Below are 23,540 nucleotides of genomic sequence, written 5' to 3'. Positions count from 1 at the left end.
GGGAACTGTGTCATCACACTGGAATGATCCCTGGAATGATGAGGGCTATTAATTGACCTCTACATTTTACGAATGAGAAAATGAAGTTTAGGGAGGAAAAGTGAATTGTCCAAGGTAAGTCAGTGATAAGAGCAGGACTAGGGCCCAGGTCCTTTGATTTCACTAAAGACCTCTTTCAATTAGTGCAAGTGAGGTTATAATCAGTGGATTTTCTGCCGTAGACTGTTGATTCATAAAATCATGCAGCTTAGCTATACTAACACATATAGGCTGTAGATTAGGAAAACATCTATGTTTTACTTGTAGTGTCATGTGTTCTTATGCTAAGAATTGTAAAAGTTTTGATAATTTTTTTTAATGTGATATTTTTAAACTAGAAAATTTTATTATCTGATACGGTTATTAGATGATGGAGTCATGGGCAGTCATTCAAAATATTAACATTATGTTTAATAGTGTTTAATACATTCTGCCATATTGTTTCGTATTATAGAAGCTTTTACTAATTGGTCACAGATCATAGTTCAGTGCACCATGCACACATCTCTATTAAAGCCACATTCAGTAGCTTTAGGCATATATCTCCTCTCTTGTGAGACAGTACAGGGAATTTGTTTTTTGATACTTGGCATCTGATAAGTGGCACTTAGGAAATGTTTGTTGAAAGATGAAGAAATGAAGTTTGAAGTATTGCTTCCAAGAATATAATTTAAGAAAATATGATCAGCCAACACATATGATTTTCAATCACAGTTCAATCTTTTTTTTTAAAATCAAATTCATATTTAAAATTTAAAACTTGAAGGAGTATCAATTGTAATCATTTCTCATACAGTCATTGGGCAATAATAAAAATTCTATTGACTATATTTTTGGCAGTTACTTGATATAATAGTGATTTTACCACCAGGTCATGATTCTTATTATATGTAATCTGGCCTTGGTTACTTTGCATGATCATTGGCATTTATGTAACAAATATGTGAGATATTAGAAAGTGTTATACTTTTTAAACCATCAGTGATATCATTCCAATATATACCCACTGGTTCCATAGATTATTGGTGCTGTAAAATGGTCAGTTACCATGTTAAGAAGCACTGGCATTATTTGATGAAGATATTTTGAAATGTGTCCCTTTAAGGGGATATATTCACGGAGGTGTAATGGGGTTAACAAAAGGTTGCATTCTGGTTCACTTGCCCTATTGGCAGTGGTTTTCCAAACTTGAGTCTGCATAATAGTTACCTGGGAAACTGATTCTAATGCATAGTCCTAGATTCTGTGCTCAGAAAATCTCATTCAGTAGGCTAGTAATCTACATGCAGCCTTTGATAAAGTCTGCAGAACATATTTTTTGAAAGCATTGAATTAGTAAGACAATGACATATGTGCCAGTCCCCACATTCTGGTGTTCCTCAGTGCTGCCTGAAATGGGAAGAACGGAGACCTTCCTAGCAATATATTGCTAGTATTTAAATATGCTCATTCTGTGGAATGAGACTTGTGCATCTCATCAAAATCTTACTTATTTGATTATTCTAGTTGGTTAAAAAATAAAATAGAAACCTTATTTTTTAATGGCTTAAAAGTTATGAGACTACCACCTAGGGCAACTTGCTTAACCTCCTATTTTTGAACTTTATGAAATCTATGATAAAACAGTACTAGCTTTGGTTTGTGTAATTCTTTATAAAATGATTTCCAACACATAACATATATCTGCTCTACTTGCTCACTGGGGTTTGATGAGGGTAAAATAAAGCCATAGACGTGAAAGCATTTTGAGAAAAAAAAAAAAAAGTTTCTCTTGATATGCAAGGCATTCTGTTTAGTGAGTCTGGACAGCTTGTTGTAGTTCACTATGATTTTTTTTTAAAATGTATTTTTAAACCATTATACACTCATACCAGACCAGAAGCAGATAAATTGAGTTATATTAGCAAGTTGCTTCCTAGGACACTAAGCTTGAGCCTTTCTTAAGCTCATGTCTCACTTTTCACTCCTTGGTTTTTCCCAAAACTGCACTATCATAGGCCCAATCCAAATCACTGTTTGCGAGTGGGGGGCTCTTAGGAAGCTACCCAGGGAAAGAGGAATTAAAAGGAGATAGAGTGAAAAAAGAAATAGTATCTTGTAACTAAAAAAAAAAAAAAATGATTTTCTTTCTTACGTGTCACATTGAACTTAATCAAAATTACATAAGAATTGCAAGAATGTTGAGGGTAAGGTTGTGACTTTAAAGAACAAAGCTCACTTGTATGCATATATTCCAGCCTGTTTGTGGGGGAAAAATAGTCCCATTAATGACACAATATACTCAGTCTTTTAAAAATCCTTTTAAATGATTGGTATAAAGAATGAGCAAAGTTCTGGTAATGGTTAAAATCCAGTAGGGTGTTGGAATTGTGACTGAGATGACAAGGCATCTGATTGTGCTCATATGTGCTCATGATGTGCCCGAAATTTTGACTACTATTCAGGTCAAGGCTTTGAGGGATTTTGACCTTATGAAACAGTAGCATGGCAAGAGATCAAAACATGAAAAAAATCAACTATGAGGACTGCTCTGTTGCATTTCAGAGTCAGGTTTGGCTTTAATACCTGGACACAAGCTGAAGATGCTGAAGTTGATGAGAAGGCAGCCTAAGAAAATGGAAATACTTTCTGTTTCCAAAAGTTAAAAAGAATAATAACATTTGCTATGTGGATGTTTAAAATGAGAAAAGAGAGCAAATGAAATACACCTTGAATTGACTTATTTAAATACTCGAATAACCCTATGTTTCCTCCAAACTTTTTATAAACATGCTCGTTGAAATTTACTCAGCTATTTTTTCCTAAATGCCGTGCCCTGGTGGACATATTTATATTTTGATTGTAATTAGGGAATACGATAGTCAGAAATTCATTATAGTTAATACTTTAAATGATTTGAAATATTATTTTTCCCCATTTAACTGAAATCATGGTATACTATGGAAAGGAGATACTATTCATTTGCTTTATAATTTATTATGGTAATTTATGTTAGACTTGGCAGCATGAGTTTAGACGTAAGAATATATCTATTTAGATAAATCCAGAAGTTCTGTAGCCTTGTGATTTTTTTAAACAGAGTAAATTATCTTCTTTGCCAGAAATAAGGAACATTTTATGATTCGTGCAAGTTCATAGCTCTTATTCCCATTTTATCAATATTTTGCTATATTCCTAATGACCATTTTTGCAGTGTTCTGAACTATGAGCACAAATATCTTAAAGATAAAATTAATATCCTCAGAATTCCCCTCCCCTTGAACATGAGCGTACATGTTTATGCTGTGTGTGTCTGTGTCTGTACTCATGGATTCCCAAATAGAGAAAGTGAATATTATGTATGAATATATCTGTTCTACATTATTTATGTCCTTCTGAGAGTTTTAAAACTCCTGCCAGACATGTAAGTAATGTAAAACATGGTTGAAGATAATAAGCTAGTGTTTTTCATAATACCAGAAATGCAAATAGATGCAAAAGCATTAATAAGATGAAAATTTCTGTATTTGCCTTTCTTTTCAGAGTTCATTCTCATATTTTAGAGATCCCTGTTTTTACTCTCCATAAAATATTTTACATGCACATTCTGACTGTACCCATTCTCAAAGCATTATTTTGTAGACCTCTTGATACATGAAATGTAGTTACAATTGGTTTGCCTCTCATCTTTTTGCCAATGATTTTAATTAAAAATACTCTAAGGCCTTTCAGTTGACAACCCTTTTCAGTGGTTCCTGAAAGCTCTCCAAGTCTAATCAGTCTGCTGCCAATTAAAAAACAATTTTAATGGTTTTATAAAACCCAGAATTAAAATAAAATTTCCTCACTTATTTTAGGTTTTTATCTTACTTAATTCATGGACTAACTATCTTGAATTTTAGAGCATCTATTGGTTAATTGCTTAGGTTAAAGGTTTTATTAGAAAATTTCCAAGTTATAGCTCAAATAACCTTGGGAATTAACTGTATTCTTTTGCTACCTTCAGCTAAGGTAGATGTTTGAGAACAGGCCTTGTGTGCATCAGTGCAATTGGTTTTATGTTGTAAATTCATTTATCTACGACAACATAAAATGTTGTAGGCACTGAAAATTTAAGAGACAACAGCTAAATTAACTGTTGGAACCACTCATTCCTTATTTATAAAATGAAAAATTTGGTCTAGGAAGATCTCTGTAGTGTCCTTCCAGTTCTAAATGTTTATGATGCGTTTCTCTTTGCTTGAAATTTTATATAAAACTCTAGAGTAATTAGTGAAGAGATTTCAACTATCTCCATTGTATAAATCTCAGAATCAGCTGGAAGATGATAATAAAAATGAAATTCTCTTCCTATTAGAAGAAGACTGACTTCTGAAATAGTTACATTTCACTCATCATGAGTATGTAATTAAAATACCATTAAGATAAAATACTCAGCATCTATATGATAAATCTACTATTTGCTGACAATAAATGAAATAACACAGCAAGAAAAATCCAAGTTTTTTCTGTATGCTTAATAATCTGCATCCCTAGTTAAAGAAAGTGTTCCGTTACTTCCTGCCAGATGGTGTGTAGAGGAAGGTCAGGTGGATCAGAAAAAATAAATTTCATTGCTTCTTGAATTTTTGCAGATGCAGCTAATTCACACAGTTGCTCAAATTCTGTGTTTGGTATGCATCCTGAAGCCAACATGTATCTCTTTTTTCTGACAATGTGTACGAAAGAGAATTTGAAGTGAGGGACAAAATACATAAAATTAAAGAGAGAGTTTTACGGAATAAACCTTCTTAACTATCATCTAATATTTTATTTCAAATGGGAGAATGACTTCTTTTATGATATCTTTTGAATATTGACTCTGTGCTTATGATTCTAATATCAGTATCTATTCAAGAAGTTATATTGCCTTAATATCAGTATCAAAACAGGACAGTAATTGACATTACAGTTTAGTTACCACGCCAGTCTCATGAACTTGGGCACTCCTTGTATGCTATACCTAGCTGTGTTAATTCCTCGGCATTTGTTCATGAGATAGAACATTTTTTAGCCTTTTGATTAATAACCCAGCTTCCTTTGTGAGCACGTGATCTTTTACCCCAGGTTTCTCATAAAGTTCAACATATAAATCCTTTCTGTTGCTTAGAATTGTGAATCCTCACACCATCATCAGGTATTTGTGCCTTGTGCTACCATGCCTGTGGAGATAGTTTTAAGCCTGGCTATCAGTTATCAGCTAAAGCTGTTGCCATGATTATGCAGTATGTTTTAAACTGTAGAACTGCAACCCCTCTATGCCCATTAAAAATCAGTGATCACTCTAAAGTTCTGTATGTATAAAGAAGACAACAAGAAACTTCAATCCACACTTGTCAACCTGCCTGAAATTTTTACCCCTCATCTATAAAATGGGAATAAACTTAGTACTTATTCTTAGGGCCATTGTGAGGTAATGATAGCCACCACTTATTAGGCTTTTACTGCAGATACTATTTTGAGTATTTTAAATAAGATAAGGGATGCAAAGCACCTAGCATAACGCCTGGAATGTGCAGAGAGCTCCATAACTGGTAGCTATTATTACAAGTATAAGTATTTTAATAATAATAAAAATGATAATAAGATAAATTAGGTAACTAATTTTTTATAATTTGAATCTCTTTTAGTAAGTTTTTTTTAAATGTTCAAATAGTATCTCACAATACCAGTAGAAATCTCTAACGTCAAAGAACTTACAAAGTCAAGGCTATTTAAATAATTAAGTGATGCAATTAAGAATATAGGCCAAACTGAAAGATAACAGCACAAAGTTAATTTAAAATATAAGAACAGGTGGTAAATACAACTAGTTGCCCATGAGAAACTGGATACAGTGGTGGAAAAGAAATGTTTCCTTTCGTTATATGCCCTTTTACATTCTTTAAATATGCTTGAATGTACATATAGCTCCTTTTCAAAATGTGCATTTTTAAACAAATGGAAGAGAAAATGGTAAGAAAGATTTTCATTGTTTGAAAAGAGTATGTTTTTTCTAGACCTACCCAAATTATACAACCTTAATGCAAGAAGGTGTTCACCCTAGAACTATCAAGACACTGGGCAAATCCTCTTCCAGTTTTTCTCACAATGGGAAAAATGTAAATTTTGGAAATTAACATATATCACTTTATAAGTAAAGAAGGTTCGGTGTAGAAAAATTCCTGAATTTTCTCTGGACTTTTTAGTGGTTATTACTAATATGTAGCAAGAGAGTACTTATTGTGTTCAAACATTATGTAATTTAATTCTTGCTTCCAGGACGGGCTACATATTTTGCGAGGCTCAGTGCACAATGAATATGCAGGGATTCTTTACAAAAATTATTAAGAATTTCAAGAGGGTGACAGCAGAGCATGAAACCAAGAATGCGATCCTTTTGAGTGAGGGGACCTGAGTGACTACATAAGTTGCACACCCATGAAGCAGGCCTTGTTTGCAACACTCTTGTGAGAGATGTATTATCATTACTGTTTTACATATGAAGAAAAGAAATAAAAGCTCTGAGAGAGTAACCAGTCTGCCTCAAATGTTACAGGATGTGAACTGTGGACCTGTTGTTTGAGAACTGTGGAGCCTGGCTCAGAGACCTCCACTTTTAATCACTGTAAGAGGAACTAGCTTCCAAACCTAAAGACAAATAATTCTTTTCCATTTTTACTGGCTAGTTAACTGACAGATCAAGGGGCTAGTATTTAAAAACAAATCTATTTTGTTTTCATGAAGACATTTACATGCAATTATTTTGCATACTTGTATTTTTCATATGGAACTCACCTTGTCTCACAATTATTTGTGTGGTTGTCACCTTCACTACTATACTGTGAGATCTCTAAAAATAGAGATTCCATTGTATTTGTTTCTGGGTGTCCTGTAGTGACACATATTGAATAGATGTTAGAATTTAATTGAAACATTATGATTCAGCTGCTGAATAACTTATGCAGTTTTAGATTGCTTTAACTGAATATGATGTCCAAAGTCAGAAAATCTAGGTTTTGGAGCACCCGATTAAATCTAGTTCTAGCAAGTACCTGGTATTATAGAGCTTGGAAATAAGATTTATTGGAGTCATGATTATCAAGCTTCAGACCTTTAAGACTGTCAGGTGGAAACAATACTCACCTTACTCTTTGTTGGTTCAGGGTTCAAAACAAATTTTATTTATTTATTTATTCAGGCCACGCAGCACAGCTTGTGGGATCTTAGTACCCAGACAAGGGATTGAACCCGTGCCCCCTGCAGTGGAAGCACAGAGTCCTAACCGCTGGACCGCCAGGAAATTCCCAAAACAAATTTTAAATGAATGAAGTCATAATAATGCAGGCTTCCACTAGGTGTAAAGATCTTTGCCAATGGGAAAATTTGATGCCATACTCAGGAAGGAGTTGTCTGCCTCTGGAAGTAGTGAATCCTGTAGTAAGGAGGAGGTTATACTCAGTGACCTCCATAATCCCTTCCTGTCTATATTTTTAATGATTCTAACACATAATTAAGTGTTTACAGTCAATAACTAAAAGTGATGGGAAAATTTAGTACATGACCAATTGTTTTTTATTCTGGAGTAGGTTTTGAAAGTAATTATTAATTTGTTATATATAATGAATTATACCCTATATTTACAGGGTCAATGCACAGATGTTTTCTTATTTCTGTATCCCAAAGGAAATGAAGTAGTAGTTTCAAATACAGTATAGTGATGATTATAGTATAGAACAATTACAGATCCACGTCTGCTATTATTTTATTTAAAAATGTTTTTTTCTTTCTTATAAGGTTTGCTATATTCTTAAATGTCTCTTCGTAGTATATAATGTTGCCATTTTTCTTTACCTTCCATGGGCACATCTATCCAATTTCATAAGTATCAATTAGAAGATATTATAACATTTTAGAAATTAATTTCACAGCCAAATATTCAGTAGCACAAATATTCCATAACATTAGATATAACTGCAAAAAAGTAGCTTTGTATTTTCAGAATCTCTGCATTCTGGTGCCTGCACATATAAAAGTAGAAATTTTCCACCTGAACAATATTTTCTTCAAGCCATGATTGTATGCAAAAACAATTTGCCCATGGTTAAAAAAAAAGTTACTCTGAAAAAATTAAATGCTCTTGGAATCCTACTTAAGAAGTCTGTGTTCCTTTTGGTTAAAGGTAGAATTAATTTGATCATGTAATTGTCATTTTGTGTTGAGTTCAGTTAGGTTTGAGGTTATATCTTAAGCATTTTTAAAAACTATGTTACCTTCTGCTTTCATTTTGGCATAACTTGTCAATGGACTATATAATTATAGTTTGAAGCTCAGTGCTTGATTCTGAATAATGAATCTATGGAGATCTTAGAGAAGATAAAACCTGTGCTTGACACATGTAGAAACTTGATATCTCTTAATGTCTTTTTTTTTTAAACTATTTAGGCTACCTAAATGGAAGTCCCTAAGGCCTTGGCATATGTAAAGATGTGGCTTGCACAAAGGGTAGCACCTTCAAAATGTATTTGTCAAGAGCAATTTTTACATAAGACACCATGACAAAGGATTTCATTACTACATGTCAGTTCCTATTTGGAAGCTGAAATCAGAAGATCATGAGGCTTCCCTGCTTTCTTCCCATTGAGGGAATCGGTCATCATGTGTGAGGCAGGGAGGTTCCCTCAAACCTCTTCCTTATCTCTTGGCAAATTCAGGAAAATCAGTAAAACTAATCTTGGCCCCAACCAGATCCTTGACTATGTGTATATTTAGTACCTATAAGTGGATCCAAAGCAGGCCTGTTTTGGTCTCCATGGAAATAGATCTTCCGAAAAATTTGGCTTACTGGAAGAGTAATGATTAACATCACAAGAGGTAACTTTTTAGTCTTCATAACTGGAGGACTGTGAGACAGAATTGGTGGTTAAGGCAAGAGGATGTCTCACCGTTTTGTGACTTGTCTGTCTGGTAATGCCTGTGTACTGAGGGAATGGCCTCTCACGACTTGGGTCACAAATCATATCATTTCAAAGAGTGATGATCTATGTCTAAAAAAAAATCTTTGTAAAGTCTGAACACAAAGTTAGTGTGATTCTAAACCAAGAAGAATCGAACGCTAACTTTGGATACTCAAATATTTTAACAGATTGACTAATTTAAATCAAACAAGTGTAGCGTGCTTTTTAATATTCGAATAACATTCAGCTTAAATGTATTTCTGGACTAATAGGCACTTTATATTAATCTTTTATTGTACTTTTAAAGGGCATATCACTTATTTGATTAAAAAGTCATTTATTACACACTTCAAAGAATTTTGTCTAAAAATTTATAGACTATAAGTAATTATATTTATGAAAACCAAAGATGCATTCAATGCACTATTTAATAAACATATACAATGTGCCAGGCAATGGAATTAGTGCTGGAATACCTTAGCAAAATTTACATTAGTGTTGTAAACACTTTAAACAGCATGTCTAATTAAATGACACAATGACACCCTAAGTTTTCCTCCTTTGCCCCACTTATTTCCCATAGCTTGACCAATAAATTGAAGAGGCACTAAGTTTACTTCTGGTTTTGAGATTACTTTCCTTTGTGATTTCAGTCAACATAACTTGAGTCAGATAAAACAATTTGATTTGGGTTCAATATGGTGCTATTTTGATCTGAAGGTCAATATACCAACAAACAGGAACAGTTTCTCATTATTTTCCTTCACCACTCCAAGCAGTCTTTACTGAAGTCTTTCAAGCAGTGTGTGACCTCTGTTTCAATACTTCTTGCAGATTTCACAGGCTGTCACCACCACTCAGCCATCACTAACACAGACAACTGTAATGGAAACGGTAACTATGGTGACCACAAGGGAACAAATCCTGGTAAAGCATGCCCAAGAGGAACTCCCACCACCACCTCCCCAAAAGAAGAGGCAGATTATTGTGGATTCCGAAATTAGGAAAAGGTGAGAAGCTTTTGCTCATGGCTTTATCCTCAAGCGAAGAGTAATTGTTAAGCAGGAAAACTCATTTACAGCTATTTTGATGGCAGTGTTTTTACTTAAACAATATTTCCAGAAGCCTCGGGTGCCTATACTGTCAGTTAAGTTAGTGAGAAAAATTATGAAGTAAGTTTTAAAATTTCCCCCAAGCAATCCCTATCCCAACAAAAACAGAATGCTTAATGGAAATACTATTTTCTGGATTGAAAGAAGAAACCACAAGTGATGGATGCCTTTTATCCTGAAAGTTTCCTTTTTTCTTATCAAGAACCTGCTTGTTCAGTGCCTACTTTTGCATTAAATGCCTTTTTCCAATAATGGAAAGGACATTTTCACGAAGAAGAGATACACCTATAATAGACACGATCCATTCTGTTAGTTTACGAGAACATAATGTCTCAATCTGCGTGTCCTAAATCAGGAGTAATTACAGAACAGATTTCCTGTTCTTTGATATTTATAAAGTCTTATCTTGAAGGTGTTAGAATTTTTAACTGAGCTTTTTGTGGATATTCTCAACTAGACATTGTAGATAAGTTAGGTATTATGTAAATCAGTAGATATATTAAAATGATGGGAATAAAATTTTATAAATGCAAAAGCTAGCATGGAAATCATAAAAATGGTACAATTTCCTTTTCATGCCAATTATTATAATTCTAAGATTAAGAAAGAACATTAAAACCTGCCTTAACGTTTCTAAGCAGCATGTGTTTGGGAGCACATGGAACACGTGACATTAGAATTTGTGTATACAAGGGTAGGGAAGCATGAGAAGAACATATACCCAAAAATAGTGTGTCAGATGTTTTAGGCAAAGGAAGAAACACCTAGAAAAGTTTTCAAGTACATCATTTGGGACTTTCAATACTTCCCTGTTAATCCGTGACTTTTAACCTACTTTCATAATTCCACCGTAGACCACGGGGCTTTTCTCCCTGGTTGGAGCTCCTTGGCTGAGTGAACCCTCTCGTTCAGGGCTCAGCAAACGGAAGCCTGCGGGCTCAATCCAGCCTGCTGCCAGTTCTTGTAGGGCTCATGAGCTGAGAACTGTTTTTTACATTTTTAAGTGGTTGAAAATAATCAAAAGAAGAATATTTCATGACATGTGAAAATTTCTGAAATTCAAAGGTCGGGTTTTATCAAAACAAAGTCAGACTCATTTGTCTATGCATCATCCTTGGTTGCTTTCACATTAGAAAGGCAGGGTTGGGCAGTTGTCACAGAGACTATATGACCTACAAATCCCCAAATATTTACTATCTGGCCATTTACAGGAAAAGTTTACTGAGCCTTGTTCCAGTCAGATGGTTCTCAGAATCTTTGAATATTGGCATTCTGTTTGGGGCAGCAACTTCCAAGAACTCTACTCATTATAGTGGTTGAAATTTTAACATTCATTGATGGAGAAAGAATGTGACAGCCAAAATAAATCAGTAAAGCTCTTAATGAATTTGCTTTTTATTAATCCTAAGAGCATGGCGATTAATTTGATGCCTTGTTAAATATATGTCTACAGACAATGCCTAGTGGGCACATGGATTTATGGATCCTTTGCAACAACCTAACAGCTCTCCAACAAGTTTCCAAGCAGAGCAATATGGAGACCTAGTTGATCTACCCCCTAATATGTTCGGGACCCTTCTAATACAGATATTAACAGAGCAATTTGATTCCTATCAGTCTCTGTCTTCAAAAGCTCATTCTTGGCTCCTGTTTGGAGAATGTATTTGGTTAGGAAAAATGTGTTCTGAGTACTTTTTTGTTTTCAAGAAAGTGTGACTAGTGGTGAAATATTTTGTCTCCTAAATTCTGTTTGTATCATATGCTCTCAGCAGTTTTTGTAAGTGCTTGGAAGGAGATGTTCAATTGGGAACATAAAGAATATATTACTTAAATAAAAGCTAACACTTATTGAGGATTTTATTATGCATTCAGCACTAGATTAAATGCTTTGTCTGCATAGCTCATTTATTCTTCCCACTAACCCTCCCAAATAGGTATGGCTATTATTACTATTACACACAGCTTCAGAGTGCCTGAGCCAGGATTTCAGCTGAGGTAACCTGACTGCAGAACCTGGACTGTGTAGGAAAATGTTTCTTTTGTAGATAAATGACAAAGGTGATCTTATGTCTTGGTTTACCTGAATCATCCCAAATTACACCTTTTATCCCAGCATAATTATATAAAGCACCAACTTTCACTCAGATGTATCCTGATTTGGACAGTAGGGTAACATGGACACTCTGTGTAAGACTCTAGATTGATAACTTTAGACTGAACAAAGAGAGCAAATGAGCAAACATTTAGGAGCAATTAAATCCAGTAAGTGATAATTGTCTGCAGGATGGAATTTGGTTAAAATACTATAATGGTTCCGGAGGCGTCATGCAAACATGACTGAAAACATCATGGTGGCTAGTGATTCTCTCTTGTCCCAGGTGAGAACTGCTAGTGTTTAACTGTCAAGACTGTAGTCTTGGCAATCTATTGGGTGCTGATTTTTAAAAAATGATCCATTTTTTCAGCTTCTCTGACACACTACTGGTTCTACTCCTACTACTCTTTATCTGACTTGCTTTCTTCCTTTTGCCTAAGTCCTATGGTACTATCTCATAAATTCAAATCTTTTTTGCCCTTCTGACTTCTTTATCTGAATTATCTCCTCTCATTGATTCAAGTCTGGCTCTAAATGAGTGACTCCCAAGTTTCATAGCTCTATATCTGACTCCCTCAAATTTCACTTTTATGTCTCTAAATCTATGATCTGCATCCAGGCAGTGCTTCAATTTTTATTTTCATCAAATGCAAACATTTGTTGCCTCCAATTATCCACACCTAGTTACTCAGACATTGCACACGTATTTTAGTTATTATAACTCATTGACTGTGTGGCTAAAGAAGTAGCAAATATTGGAAAAATCATGGTCTTTGGAATCAGAATTACTCAGGTTTGAAATCTGCCTGTTTTAATTACTAGCTTATGATCCCAGGCAAATTACCTAATATCTGTGCCTCAGATTCAATATCCTCACTTTATTGAACACTATGAGGATTAAGTAAGAAGCATTTAATACAGTTGCCTGTAAGGTAGTAAGAATTCAGTAAATGCAGTAGCTGTTGTTCTTGTTTGCTTATGTGGATGTGGTGGAGGTAGAGGCAGTGGTGGAAGTGGTGGTGGTGATTGAGGTGTTGATGATAGTGAAGGTGATGGTTGGTGGAGAAAGTAGAGATGGTAGTCATGGACTATTGGTGAAAAAAATTCCATGATAAGCATCCTCTCAAGCTTACCAAATGTAACAAAAAATTGCCTTTTCATCTTCCTCTTCAAAACAGAATTTACCACCTGACTTCTCAATTTGTATCAGTTTCTCTTTCCTTTCTCCTTATTTATTATTATTATTACACTATATTATTGGGCAAGTGTCATCATTTTCCAATCATTCTAACTGCCAACGCCATACTCTAAGCCATATACCTCCCTGGGGCCAGACTTGCCCACCCCCCTTTCTGATTAATCTGCCTTAAATTAATATATCTAAAATTGCTTTTATGCTGACCCTCCAGACTTGAGATCCCCATAACTCCAGTTGTCCCCACAGTAAAACACAAACCCCTTCTTGTGGTATAAAATATTTTTCTCCCGCCAGTTTTATGTGTAGCTTCCCTGAAATCTTTCCACTTCATCCAGTACATTACATTCCTTTTTTGCTCTATGCCTCAATGTCACCCACATATATTTTTCTCATCACCAATCACAACAAAGGAATCCTGTTATCAGATTTTTTATATTTTACTTAGATTCCATATATAGTACCATGCATACAATAAGTAATCAATAAATATTTGTTGAAAGAGTAATAGAGTTCAATTAATTGTGATAACTAAAATTTTATTTTTCAGTAGCATTTAAGAATTCCATCTACTTCTTCATGGAATTGTTTTTAATAATAAACGAACATTCTAATAATCTTTAATGTTCTAATTTTACTCATTAGGATATCATCATTTATTCAAAACTATTAAGGGATTTAAAATTCAGCTTTGTACCACACTATAATTATCTAAGGTACATTTAGTTGATTCCTTAATAATGATACAATTTCTACATTTGTCATATTTACTGCATAAATTGTCCTCCTTACACTAAGATATACGAAAGTGCTTGATGACCTTGGGTCACAAGGTAATTATTTCTAATAGTAAATTATCCCTGCAGTTCAGTGATATTATTTTACATATAGGTAATTATCAGAGTATGGAACTCAGAATAGGTTAAAACTAGATCTATTATATAATAAATTGGGATTTATCGAGGAGATTAGTTACTAATCATATAGCAGTTATTTTAAGAGACTTTTCACAAAAGCGTTCATTTACATTTTTGTATCAGCCAGGTGAAAACAATGGCAAATTGAATTGTTTTTTAAGTAAATGCTATCTCAATAAGGATAATGTTTTTCAGCTGTGGTGTTAATAAATGAGTATCTTTTACCTCAAGGGAAGTAGAGAGATGTTTAGAAATACCTAAATTCACTGAGTCTCTTTATCTTCTTCTAGGTAAGCAGACAGTCTTAAGTTTGCTTTCTCTCTCTATGTCCCACATGCTTACTAAATGGTGGAATAAATTACCTAGACAATTATGTATCTGAATAATTATTTTGTTTTCTATTTTTCAGCTTAATTGCGTTTTTTCCCCCTTTTTTTAATGTCTACTGCCTGAATGATGTTAATTTGTGTCACGTCCCTGGAAGGAAGTTAGATGTGTTAGATAAGACCTGTCTTTTTGCCATTTTATGAGATTAATGCGTAAGCTATTTTTGTTTTAGATATTTATTTTAACTTTGATTCCCAAACTATAATCTGGAAGTTGTAAACTAAAACATTTTAACTTATCCAAAGAATCTAATTAGATGATTAATGTGTCTAAGAGCTAATTTTTTATTTTCTATATGATAAATTGATCCTAAAATACTTGGGGTGTTGGACTCAGTAATAATATTTTTTTTCCATTGGCACTGCCCAGTAAAATAAAACTTTGCTCCTTTTATCTAAGGAAACTAGACTCTAGACTTGTTCATGGTTACAGGTTAATTGAGGTCCAGAAAGGTTAAGCAACTTGCTTTCAGTTGCAAAATAAGGACTTGTGATGAGTCTCCTAATTTCCATTTCAGTGTTAACAGTTGCAATGCCCTACTTCTTTTTATGTATTCGAGTCAAATGACCTCGGTCATAAACTCAAATTTCAGTTTAGAAACTACTTTTGGTGAATAATAGAAACCTTACATACCATCTTCAGATGTTCCGAAAAGATAACCATCCATTTAAGGTTCTTAAAGCTAATTTGTCATATCAGTCAACAATAAGTCAATAAATGTTTTGAAGAATGTAAGAATGTTAATTCTAGAGGCATGCTAAGTGGCCAGAGAACACTTAAAGCAGTGATACTCATAGTGCAGTGCATGAAACAGCAGCATCACTTGGGGACTTGTTAGAAATGCAGACTTGGAGGGCGCTCCCCAAACTTGCTGAATCAGAAACTCTGCAGGTGGGCCCAGGAATCCTTTACAAGCTCTCCAGGTCCTTGTTGATAAGCCTTAAAGTTTGAGAACCCTTGACCAAGAACAGTGGTTCTCATACTTTAGCATGTATCAGAATCATCTGGAGGCCTTGTTAAAAGGCAGATTACTGGTCCCCACCAGAGTTTTTGATTCAGTAGGTCTGGGGCAGTGCCTGAGAATCTTAATATCTGACGAGTTCCCAGGCGATGCTGATGTTGCTAGTTCAGGGCCCACATTTTGTAAATCAGTGCACTAGAGCATCATCTTAGTTTCATCCTGACTCTTGCTTCTCATTTCCCCAAACCAGCCCCAATGATAGGAACCATTTACTCCAGACTAGGCTAAGTGATACTACATAAGATGCCACACAAGGTGATGTCCCTTCTTGTGACACCTCTAGTGCTATATGTTGAAATGATATTTTCATATGCCTGTTTCACCCCCTAGACTCAAAGCTTGCCAGGGCCAGGGTCCATATCTTACTCCCAACCTGTTACGGGACCTTCTGATTTGGGGATGCCCAATACATGTTCCAAACTGAAATGCACTATAATGGAAACTGGTCCTATAAGATGCTACACATAGCTATGGACGTCTAGCTATAGCAGTTTTATGAAAATGTACTCTTCCAGAATGCGAGGCACAAAAGGATGCCAGCTGAGAGGAAGATAGAGCCATATTCCTGGAACCATGACATACAGTTTTGTTTGTTCCCTGAGTGAAGAAAATGGTAGTCACAATTATTCATCTAAAAGAAGAAGCATGGTTGAATGCAAAAATGAGTTGATTTTTAATCAGAAGATGTGAACTACCACTATTTCCTTACTTCTGATTCTTTCCTTTACCCTCTCATACTCTACATGAAATGGTGAAACTGCTCTCAGCAAGGTCACCAGAGAACTCCTTAATTGTCAGCTCCAAAGGTCGCTCTTCAGTTTATCCTTCTTGAACTTTGTGCTGTGCTTGACAGTGGTAATTAGTTCTTTCTTGAAATTTTCCTCTTTCTCAGTTTCTGGGACATTGTTCTCTCCTGTTTCTTTTCTCCTCCTTGCTTTCTGACTATGTCTTCCCATTCTCCTCTTCCTATCCCTTTCATGTTGGTCTCCAAAAGACTCACATTTTGGCTTTATTTTCTTTTTATGACACTTTCTTTTCCAGGGTGATATCATTTATAATCCTACTTTTATCAGACACCTATACCTGCTGTTTTCCAAATTAACATCTCTAGCTTAACCTCCTTCCCGATGCTCATACCTATAGCTTCCAAATGTTTTTTGGGCATTTCCGCCTGGACTTCTTACAGAAATCACAAATGAAGTTCTGCAGTTTAGACTGCTCATCTTTAGAGACTGTCATTCACATCATAGTTCCTAAAAACAGCACCTTCTGGACTTGTGCAGTGTACAACCTGTGCAGCCACTCACAGTGGTCATGATATCTGCCACCTCCCTAAGTCCTTTCAATTCTCTTTAGTGTATTTGTTCCTTTACATCCAGGCTGCCTTCCCCCTAGTTAAGTCTCTGATAGTTTTCTGCATGAAATTCTTAACTGATTTCTCTGCCTCTACGCTCACCCATCTTATCCATACTGTTCACAGCCTCCTGAGGGATATCTTAAAATGCAGTTTTAATTAGATCATTCCTCTGCCCGTGGTTCTTGAAATGCATAGCACAGAAATTCCTTTCTGATCTTTGACTGCCTGACTCTCCAGCTTCTCTCCCTTCTCCCCTACCCATTTTCTTATATGCCAGTGCTACTCAAAATAGTCTGCAAACTGTTTATTACCAGTACACAATGAGATAAAGAGCTGGACCCAGAATATAAATCAATGCACCGCTTCCTTTGTCAAGAAAGTTTTGCAATTAAAAAGAAATCAGATGAAATCGTATGCTTCGTGACTTAGTTGATTTATGCTCTAGTGAGTTTTCTTGTCACAGGCTACTAACAGATAGTTCACAGACTGGCCACAAACCGCATTTCAAATGGCACTGCCCTCTGCTCAGCTTTAATGAACCACCTCTGCTCTCCAAATGCTCTGTATTCCCTTAAACTTCTGTTTCTTTGTACCTACTGTTCTCTCTATTGAAGATTCCCTTTTCCTTACTTTCCCTTTTCCAGCTGCCACATTCCTTTCACCCAACTAACTACCTTCTCTTTCTGGAAAGCTAACCTCCCAGACATTTCTCAGCTTTGACAATCCTTCCATTAAAACACTTGCAGAATTTTATTGTAATGATCTTGTTTTTGCGTATTTGTATCTACAGTAAACTCCTTGAGGGCAGGAGCCATTTATTTGCAACTCTAGACCGACAGCACTTAACCCAGAAGTTAGCCCATTGTAGGTATTCAGTAAATATTCATGGCATATCAAATGGGTATTTGTCAGTCTTGTCAGGAAAACAGAAAACACTCTAGTTGTTTCAGAGAGAGAAATAATACAGGGACTTGTTGAAGGAGGTGATGAAAAGCTGGGAAGCGGCACAGAGGGACAGTGAGGCAACTCAACACACAAGCAGCATCAAGAGGCTGCTCATTTCCCTAGAGCTAGAGGAACACTGCAGGGGGGATGGTACCAGAGTCCCAATGTTGGGGCCTTCCAACAGGGACTAGCAGTGTTAGGACTGCCAGGCAAGAGCTTGGACCTGGGGAGGGAGGGACCATCCAGAGGAAACTGAAGCCACAGTGGAGATGAAGCTGCTCTAGAAATGTCAGCAAAAGTGGAGTGTGAAGGAACTTGGCTTTTCTCTTCCTTCCATCCTTCGGTATTCTGCCAGTGCCTCTAATCACAAGCCAGGGGGCAAGCGATGGCAGAAAATGTATATATCCCTCTGGTACAGAGAGGACAAGAGAAACATGAGGAATGGACCTGAAAGAGCAGATGGCCCTGTGACTGCACAGAGATGGATTCTGGCCTTGCATCTTCCACTCATCACCTATGTGACTAAAGCAAGTAACTTAATCTCACTCAGGATCTATTTCTTCACCTCTGAAGTGGAATTTATATGACTTTCCTTGTTGGCCCTCACACTGGAAATTTTACTGTATGTGTCTCTCTTGATGATTACTTAGGCAAAAATATACACCCTCTCCCCAGGAGAAAGTTGAGTTCCCAATTTTTAATTTAGAACAGATATCTTCCCATTACCACATTTGTGTTATAAGAGAAAATATTCTTATTCTAACATTTTCTGAGAATATTCTTATTCTGATGTCTTCCCTAGTCAGCAACCTGTATCTCTATGAATCAATACACATCATTTCATCACAGGCGAGTACAATGATGTCTGGCCCCTGTGGACTGAATTGTGCCCCACTTCCCCAATATTCATGTCTTGAAGCCCTTACCCCAATTTGATGTTACTTGGAAATGGGGTATTTGGGGAATAATTAGGTTTAGAAGAGGTTTTGAGGGTGGGGCCTTCATGATGAGATTAGTGCCATTATAAGAAGAGGCACCAGAGAGCTTGTTCTCTCTCCTCCTTCCTGTGTGAGGGTACATTGATAAGGCAACCATGTACAAGCCAGGAAGAGAGGTCTCACCAGAAAGTAACCATGCTGACACCTTGATCTTGAACTTCTGGCTTCCAGAACTATGAAAAAATAAATTTCTGTTGTTTAAGCCAGCAGTCCCCAACCTTTTTGGTACCAGAGACCGGTTTCGTGGAAGACAGTTTTTCCACGGATGGGGTGAGGCGGGGGGATGGTTCAGGCGGTAATGCGAGCCATGGGGAGTGATGGGGAGCAGCAGATGAAGCTTTGCTCACTCGCTACTTACCTCCTGCTGTGCGACCCGGTTCCTAACAGGCCGTGACCGGTACTGGTCTGCTGCCCAGGGGTTGGGGACCCCTGGTTTAAGCCACCCATCTATAGTGTTTTGTTACATCAGCCTGAGCTGACTAAGACACTGGCTTTGTAGGGCCATGTGTTTTGCTTTGGGTTTTAACTAAACTTCATAGAGATGCTCACTAAAAGAAGCAGATGAATTGAAACAACTCATGATGCTAGGGAAGTGGCAGTGGGACAGTGAGTACACATCAGATTTAAATGGTTTTCTGCATTGTACCAGATAGTTTCTAAACCTTGACTGGAAGTTATTTAAACTTCAAAGACCCATGAGATAAAAGCATGTTGAAGTCCTTTAAACTCAGTGAGCTTTCACACTGAGGGTATTTAAAGTTTAATTTGCTTCCCACAAGGTCCAAGGCACCACTCAGTGTACGGAGGGGTTCTTTGAACACTCCTGTAGTCAGTATGAGTCCACAGTATTTCAAGAATGTAGTGACAGCAACATTAGTTTTCTTGCTAATTTTCATATTCATTCAACAATATCTAATGGATCACTATGATGTGCAGAGCACTCCAGTTGCTATGACCAAGAACCATATTTAGTCCTTCCCTCAGGAAGCTTGCATTCTAATAGTATAAACTATGTCATGAAGAAGTACCAATAAAATGTTAGAAAAGTCATAAGGAAGAAAGGATCACTTCCAGTCCTGCTTGACAGTTGAGCATGGAAAGCTCACGGAGACATTAGCATCTGAGTAGACTGTTAAAGGATAGGGGCATATTGGACTCAAGATTAGGGAAAAGGACGATGCAGATACAGGCTGTATACAAGTGGCATTTACACAGGGTTGTGGGTGTTTCCGTTTGCTTAGAGCAGAAATATGCAGTATTGGAAAGAGAGAAGTAAGGGATGAGGTTGAAAAGGTAGGTTGAGTTCATTGTGGGGAAAAAAAAAAAAGGTACTCAATGCCAGACTAAGGAACTTTAATCTGGTTATAGAGAGACAAGGCATATTTTTGAAAGAGAGCCAAGCAATATGGCAACTGTGAGCCACACTTTTGGACCCACCTATGTGCTGGGAGAGATAGACCATCTTAACTTTATAGAGCAGGGAGGTAGTCAGCAAATTTTTCTCTAAAGAGGCAGCCGGTCCCTATTTTAGGCTTGTGCACCACATAGTTTCTTTTGCAAGTGCTCAATTCTGCTGCTGTAGGGAAAAAGCAACCATAAACAATATGTAAATGATGAGTGTGGATGTGTTCCAATAAAACTTTATTTACAAAAACTAGTGGCAAGCCAGATTTGTCCCGTTAACCATAGTTTGCGTATTCCTGCAATAAAGGGTGAAATATATGAGATTATTTTGCTGTTGATGATTCTTATGTATTTGCCTTTTTGTCTTTGTTACAGCTTTCTTTGCAGTTTTCATTCTGGTGATTACAAGAATGGCTTTTACTTTACCAGTCCTTATTAACAAAACACTAAGATGAATAGATCCACTCTCAAATGAGAAAGTGAGAGGTGGCCCAGGGGCTGGCTTAAAGCCAGCAGGAAATAGTCACGGAAGGCCCTAATCACAGTAGCTAACACGTATGATCTCTACCATATGTCAAGAACTCATCTAAATATTTTGCACGTTAACACACTTAGCCATTAAAAGAGCATTATAAAGTAGTTTTTCATTGTTGTCACTCTTTGCCAGTGGGAACAGTGAGGCACAGAGAGGTCAGGTGACTTGTTCAAGGTCACAAACTTTACAGGAAGCAGTGCAGTCAGGGTTTGAACCCAGACATCTAGCACAGGATGCTGCATTCTTTTTTTTTTTTTCTCATTTTCATTGAAATATAGTTGATTTACAATGTTGTGTTAGTTTCAAGTGTACAGCAAAGTGATTCATTTATTTTTATATATATATATATATATATATATATATTCTTTTTTTTACATTCTCTTCCATTATAGGTTATTACAGGATATTGAGTATAGTTTGCTGTGCTATACAATAGGTCCTTGTTGGTTATCTATTTTATATATAGTAGTGTGTATATTTTAATCCCAAACTCCTAATTTAATCCCTCCTCCCCCTTTGATAACTGTAAGTTTGTTTTCTATGTCTGGGAGTCTATTTCTGTTTTGTAAATAGGTTCATTTGTACCATTTTGTAGATTTCATATATAAACGATATCATATGATATTTGTGTTTCTCTGTCCGGCTTACTTCACTTAGTATGATAATCTGTAGGTCCATCCATGTTGCTGCAAATGACATTATTTCATTCTTTTTTATGGCTGAGTAATATTCCGTTATATTTGTATATCACATCTTCTTTACCCATTCATCTGTCGATGGGCATTTAGGTTGCTTCCATGTCCTGGCTATTGTAAATAGTGCTGCTATGAACATTGGGGTGCATGTATCTTTTCGAATTATGTTTTTCTCTGGGTATATGCCCAGGAGTGAGATTGCTGGATCATGTGGTAGCTCTACTTTTAGTTTTTTACGGAACTTCCATACTGTTTTTCATAGTGGCTACACCAATTTACATTCCTACCAGCAGTGTAGGAGGACTCCTTTTTCTCCACACCCTCTCCACAGGATGCTGCATTCTTGAACTCTATGTCATGTTATCTATAATGAGAAACTAAAGGTAATTTCATCAAATTATTTAGCTGAAAATAAAAGATTGACTGAGACTGTTTACTAATTTATTGAGGTCTGTCTATGGAAATGGTGCACTTACCCTAGATTATGGCTGTTCTACCTTCTAAGTCTCATGGCTGTTCTGCCTTCTAAGTCTCATATACTCTATGGTACCACTGGAGCATTTGGCTATATCTTTAAATACAGAGATCTTTATCAGTGAAAAAGATTTTTGCTTCAAAGTTAGGTGTCTTTTTCAGTATCAACGCATAAATGGAGTCCCATATAATTGAACTGTTTTTCCAGGTGCAGGACTTCTAGTGCTAACCATGGTCTTAACCTTATTATCTGTCATAACCTTTGCCATCTATGCTTAATCAGTTCTAACATCAGAAAACACATCAGCTGATTGGAAATTTGGGGACTTTAGGAAATTAAGGAAGACTGCAAAGTAAAAATAAACTGGGAAAATGTAACTATTTCATAATGCCATGAGGGTATGAATTCTGCAACTAAATATCATAGTTTAGGTTAATAAAAATGTTCAGAGTTAATGTCCTAGTGTTAGAGACTCCAGTCAAATTCTGGCATAATCCAAAACAGCACAGTAGTAACCACCAGACTGTACTGTATAGCAACAAACAGGAAGTTCATGTTGACTTTTCCTTAATATTTAAAAAAACATGGTTTCCCTTTCATTTGGAACAAAGGAATATAAGTGTAGTGTAGTGGAAATCTTTGGATTCAGACATACCTGGTTTTGAATCTTAACTTCATATTTCACTGTGTGTTGAAAGTAAAGGAGGTTTCTGAAGCTCTCTGTTCTTGATATAGCTATGAAGATGAAGATTATAATAAACAGCCTACACAATTATCATGGGAGATGAATTAATTTTTTCTTTGTGAAAGCATGTGACATGAACAAGATGCTTAAAATGCTATTTTTTCCTGTGAATTTGATTGAATGTTAAATTAACATTTTAAAAACTTAATCTTGATGGTACAGGAATGTATTTATAGGCAGATTTATGGAACACAGGTGTCTACGTATTTATTAACGTTCAAAAGAATAGGTAAAATTAATGAACTGGGAAAAAAATCCTGAGTTATAAAGTCCAGAAAATGCTACTATATTATTTGGATTAAGCGTTTCTCCCCAATTTGAAGACATTTTCTCAAGGGAATCTCTGTGTTATGACTTCAAGATACTTTTGTGTATATGTTTAAATGCCTTCCTCACATGTTCCTTTTACACCATTTTATCTATATCTTTGGACATTTTATGTTTCTCTGTAAGAGAACTCGCATGAAAAATCCATTTGTCACCATGTTATCATTATGTAGATAAGAAAATATAAGAGAAGCCAAATTGGAGTCCAGACAAGCTGTGAAAGGGAATGTGCACCCTCTAGTGCCCACATTTATTTCTCACAAGAGCATATACAGCTTTGCTTTTTGTTTTCATCAATTTTGAATAAACATCAAATTTGATTTTAAAATAAACGGCTCA

At 35.9% G+C, this 23,540-nt stretch overlaps 1 protein-coding gene across 1 annotated transcript in view; it reads left to right on the top strand.

The window, feature by feature from the left end:
- Positions 1-23,540, top strand: part of DMD (dystrophin) — a 1,739,631-nt gene that overhangs the window by 289,351 nt on the left and 1,426,740 nt on the right. Inside the window, exon 14 of the mRNA XM_068533304.1 lies at positions 9,828-10,003. Within this exon, the coding sequence (XP_068389405.1) occupies positions 9,828-10,003 (176 nt within the window). The remainder of the gene's footprint in view (positions 1-9,827; positions 10,004-23,540) is intronic.

The sequence above is a fragment of the Eschrichtius robustus genome, chromosome X, assembly GCF_028021215.1.
Source record: "Eschrichtius robustus isolate mEscRob2 chromosome X, mEscRob2.pri, whole genome shotgun sequence".
NCBI classification, from domain to species: domain Eukaryota; kingdom Metazoa; phylum Chordata; class Mammalia; order Artiodactyla; family Eschrichtiidae; genus Eschrichtius; species Eschrichtius robustus.
Note: the sequence above shows the minus strand (reverse complement) of the source record. Positions and strands in the feature narration are given on the sequence as shown.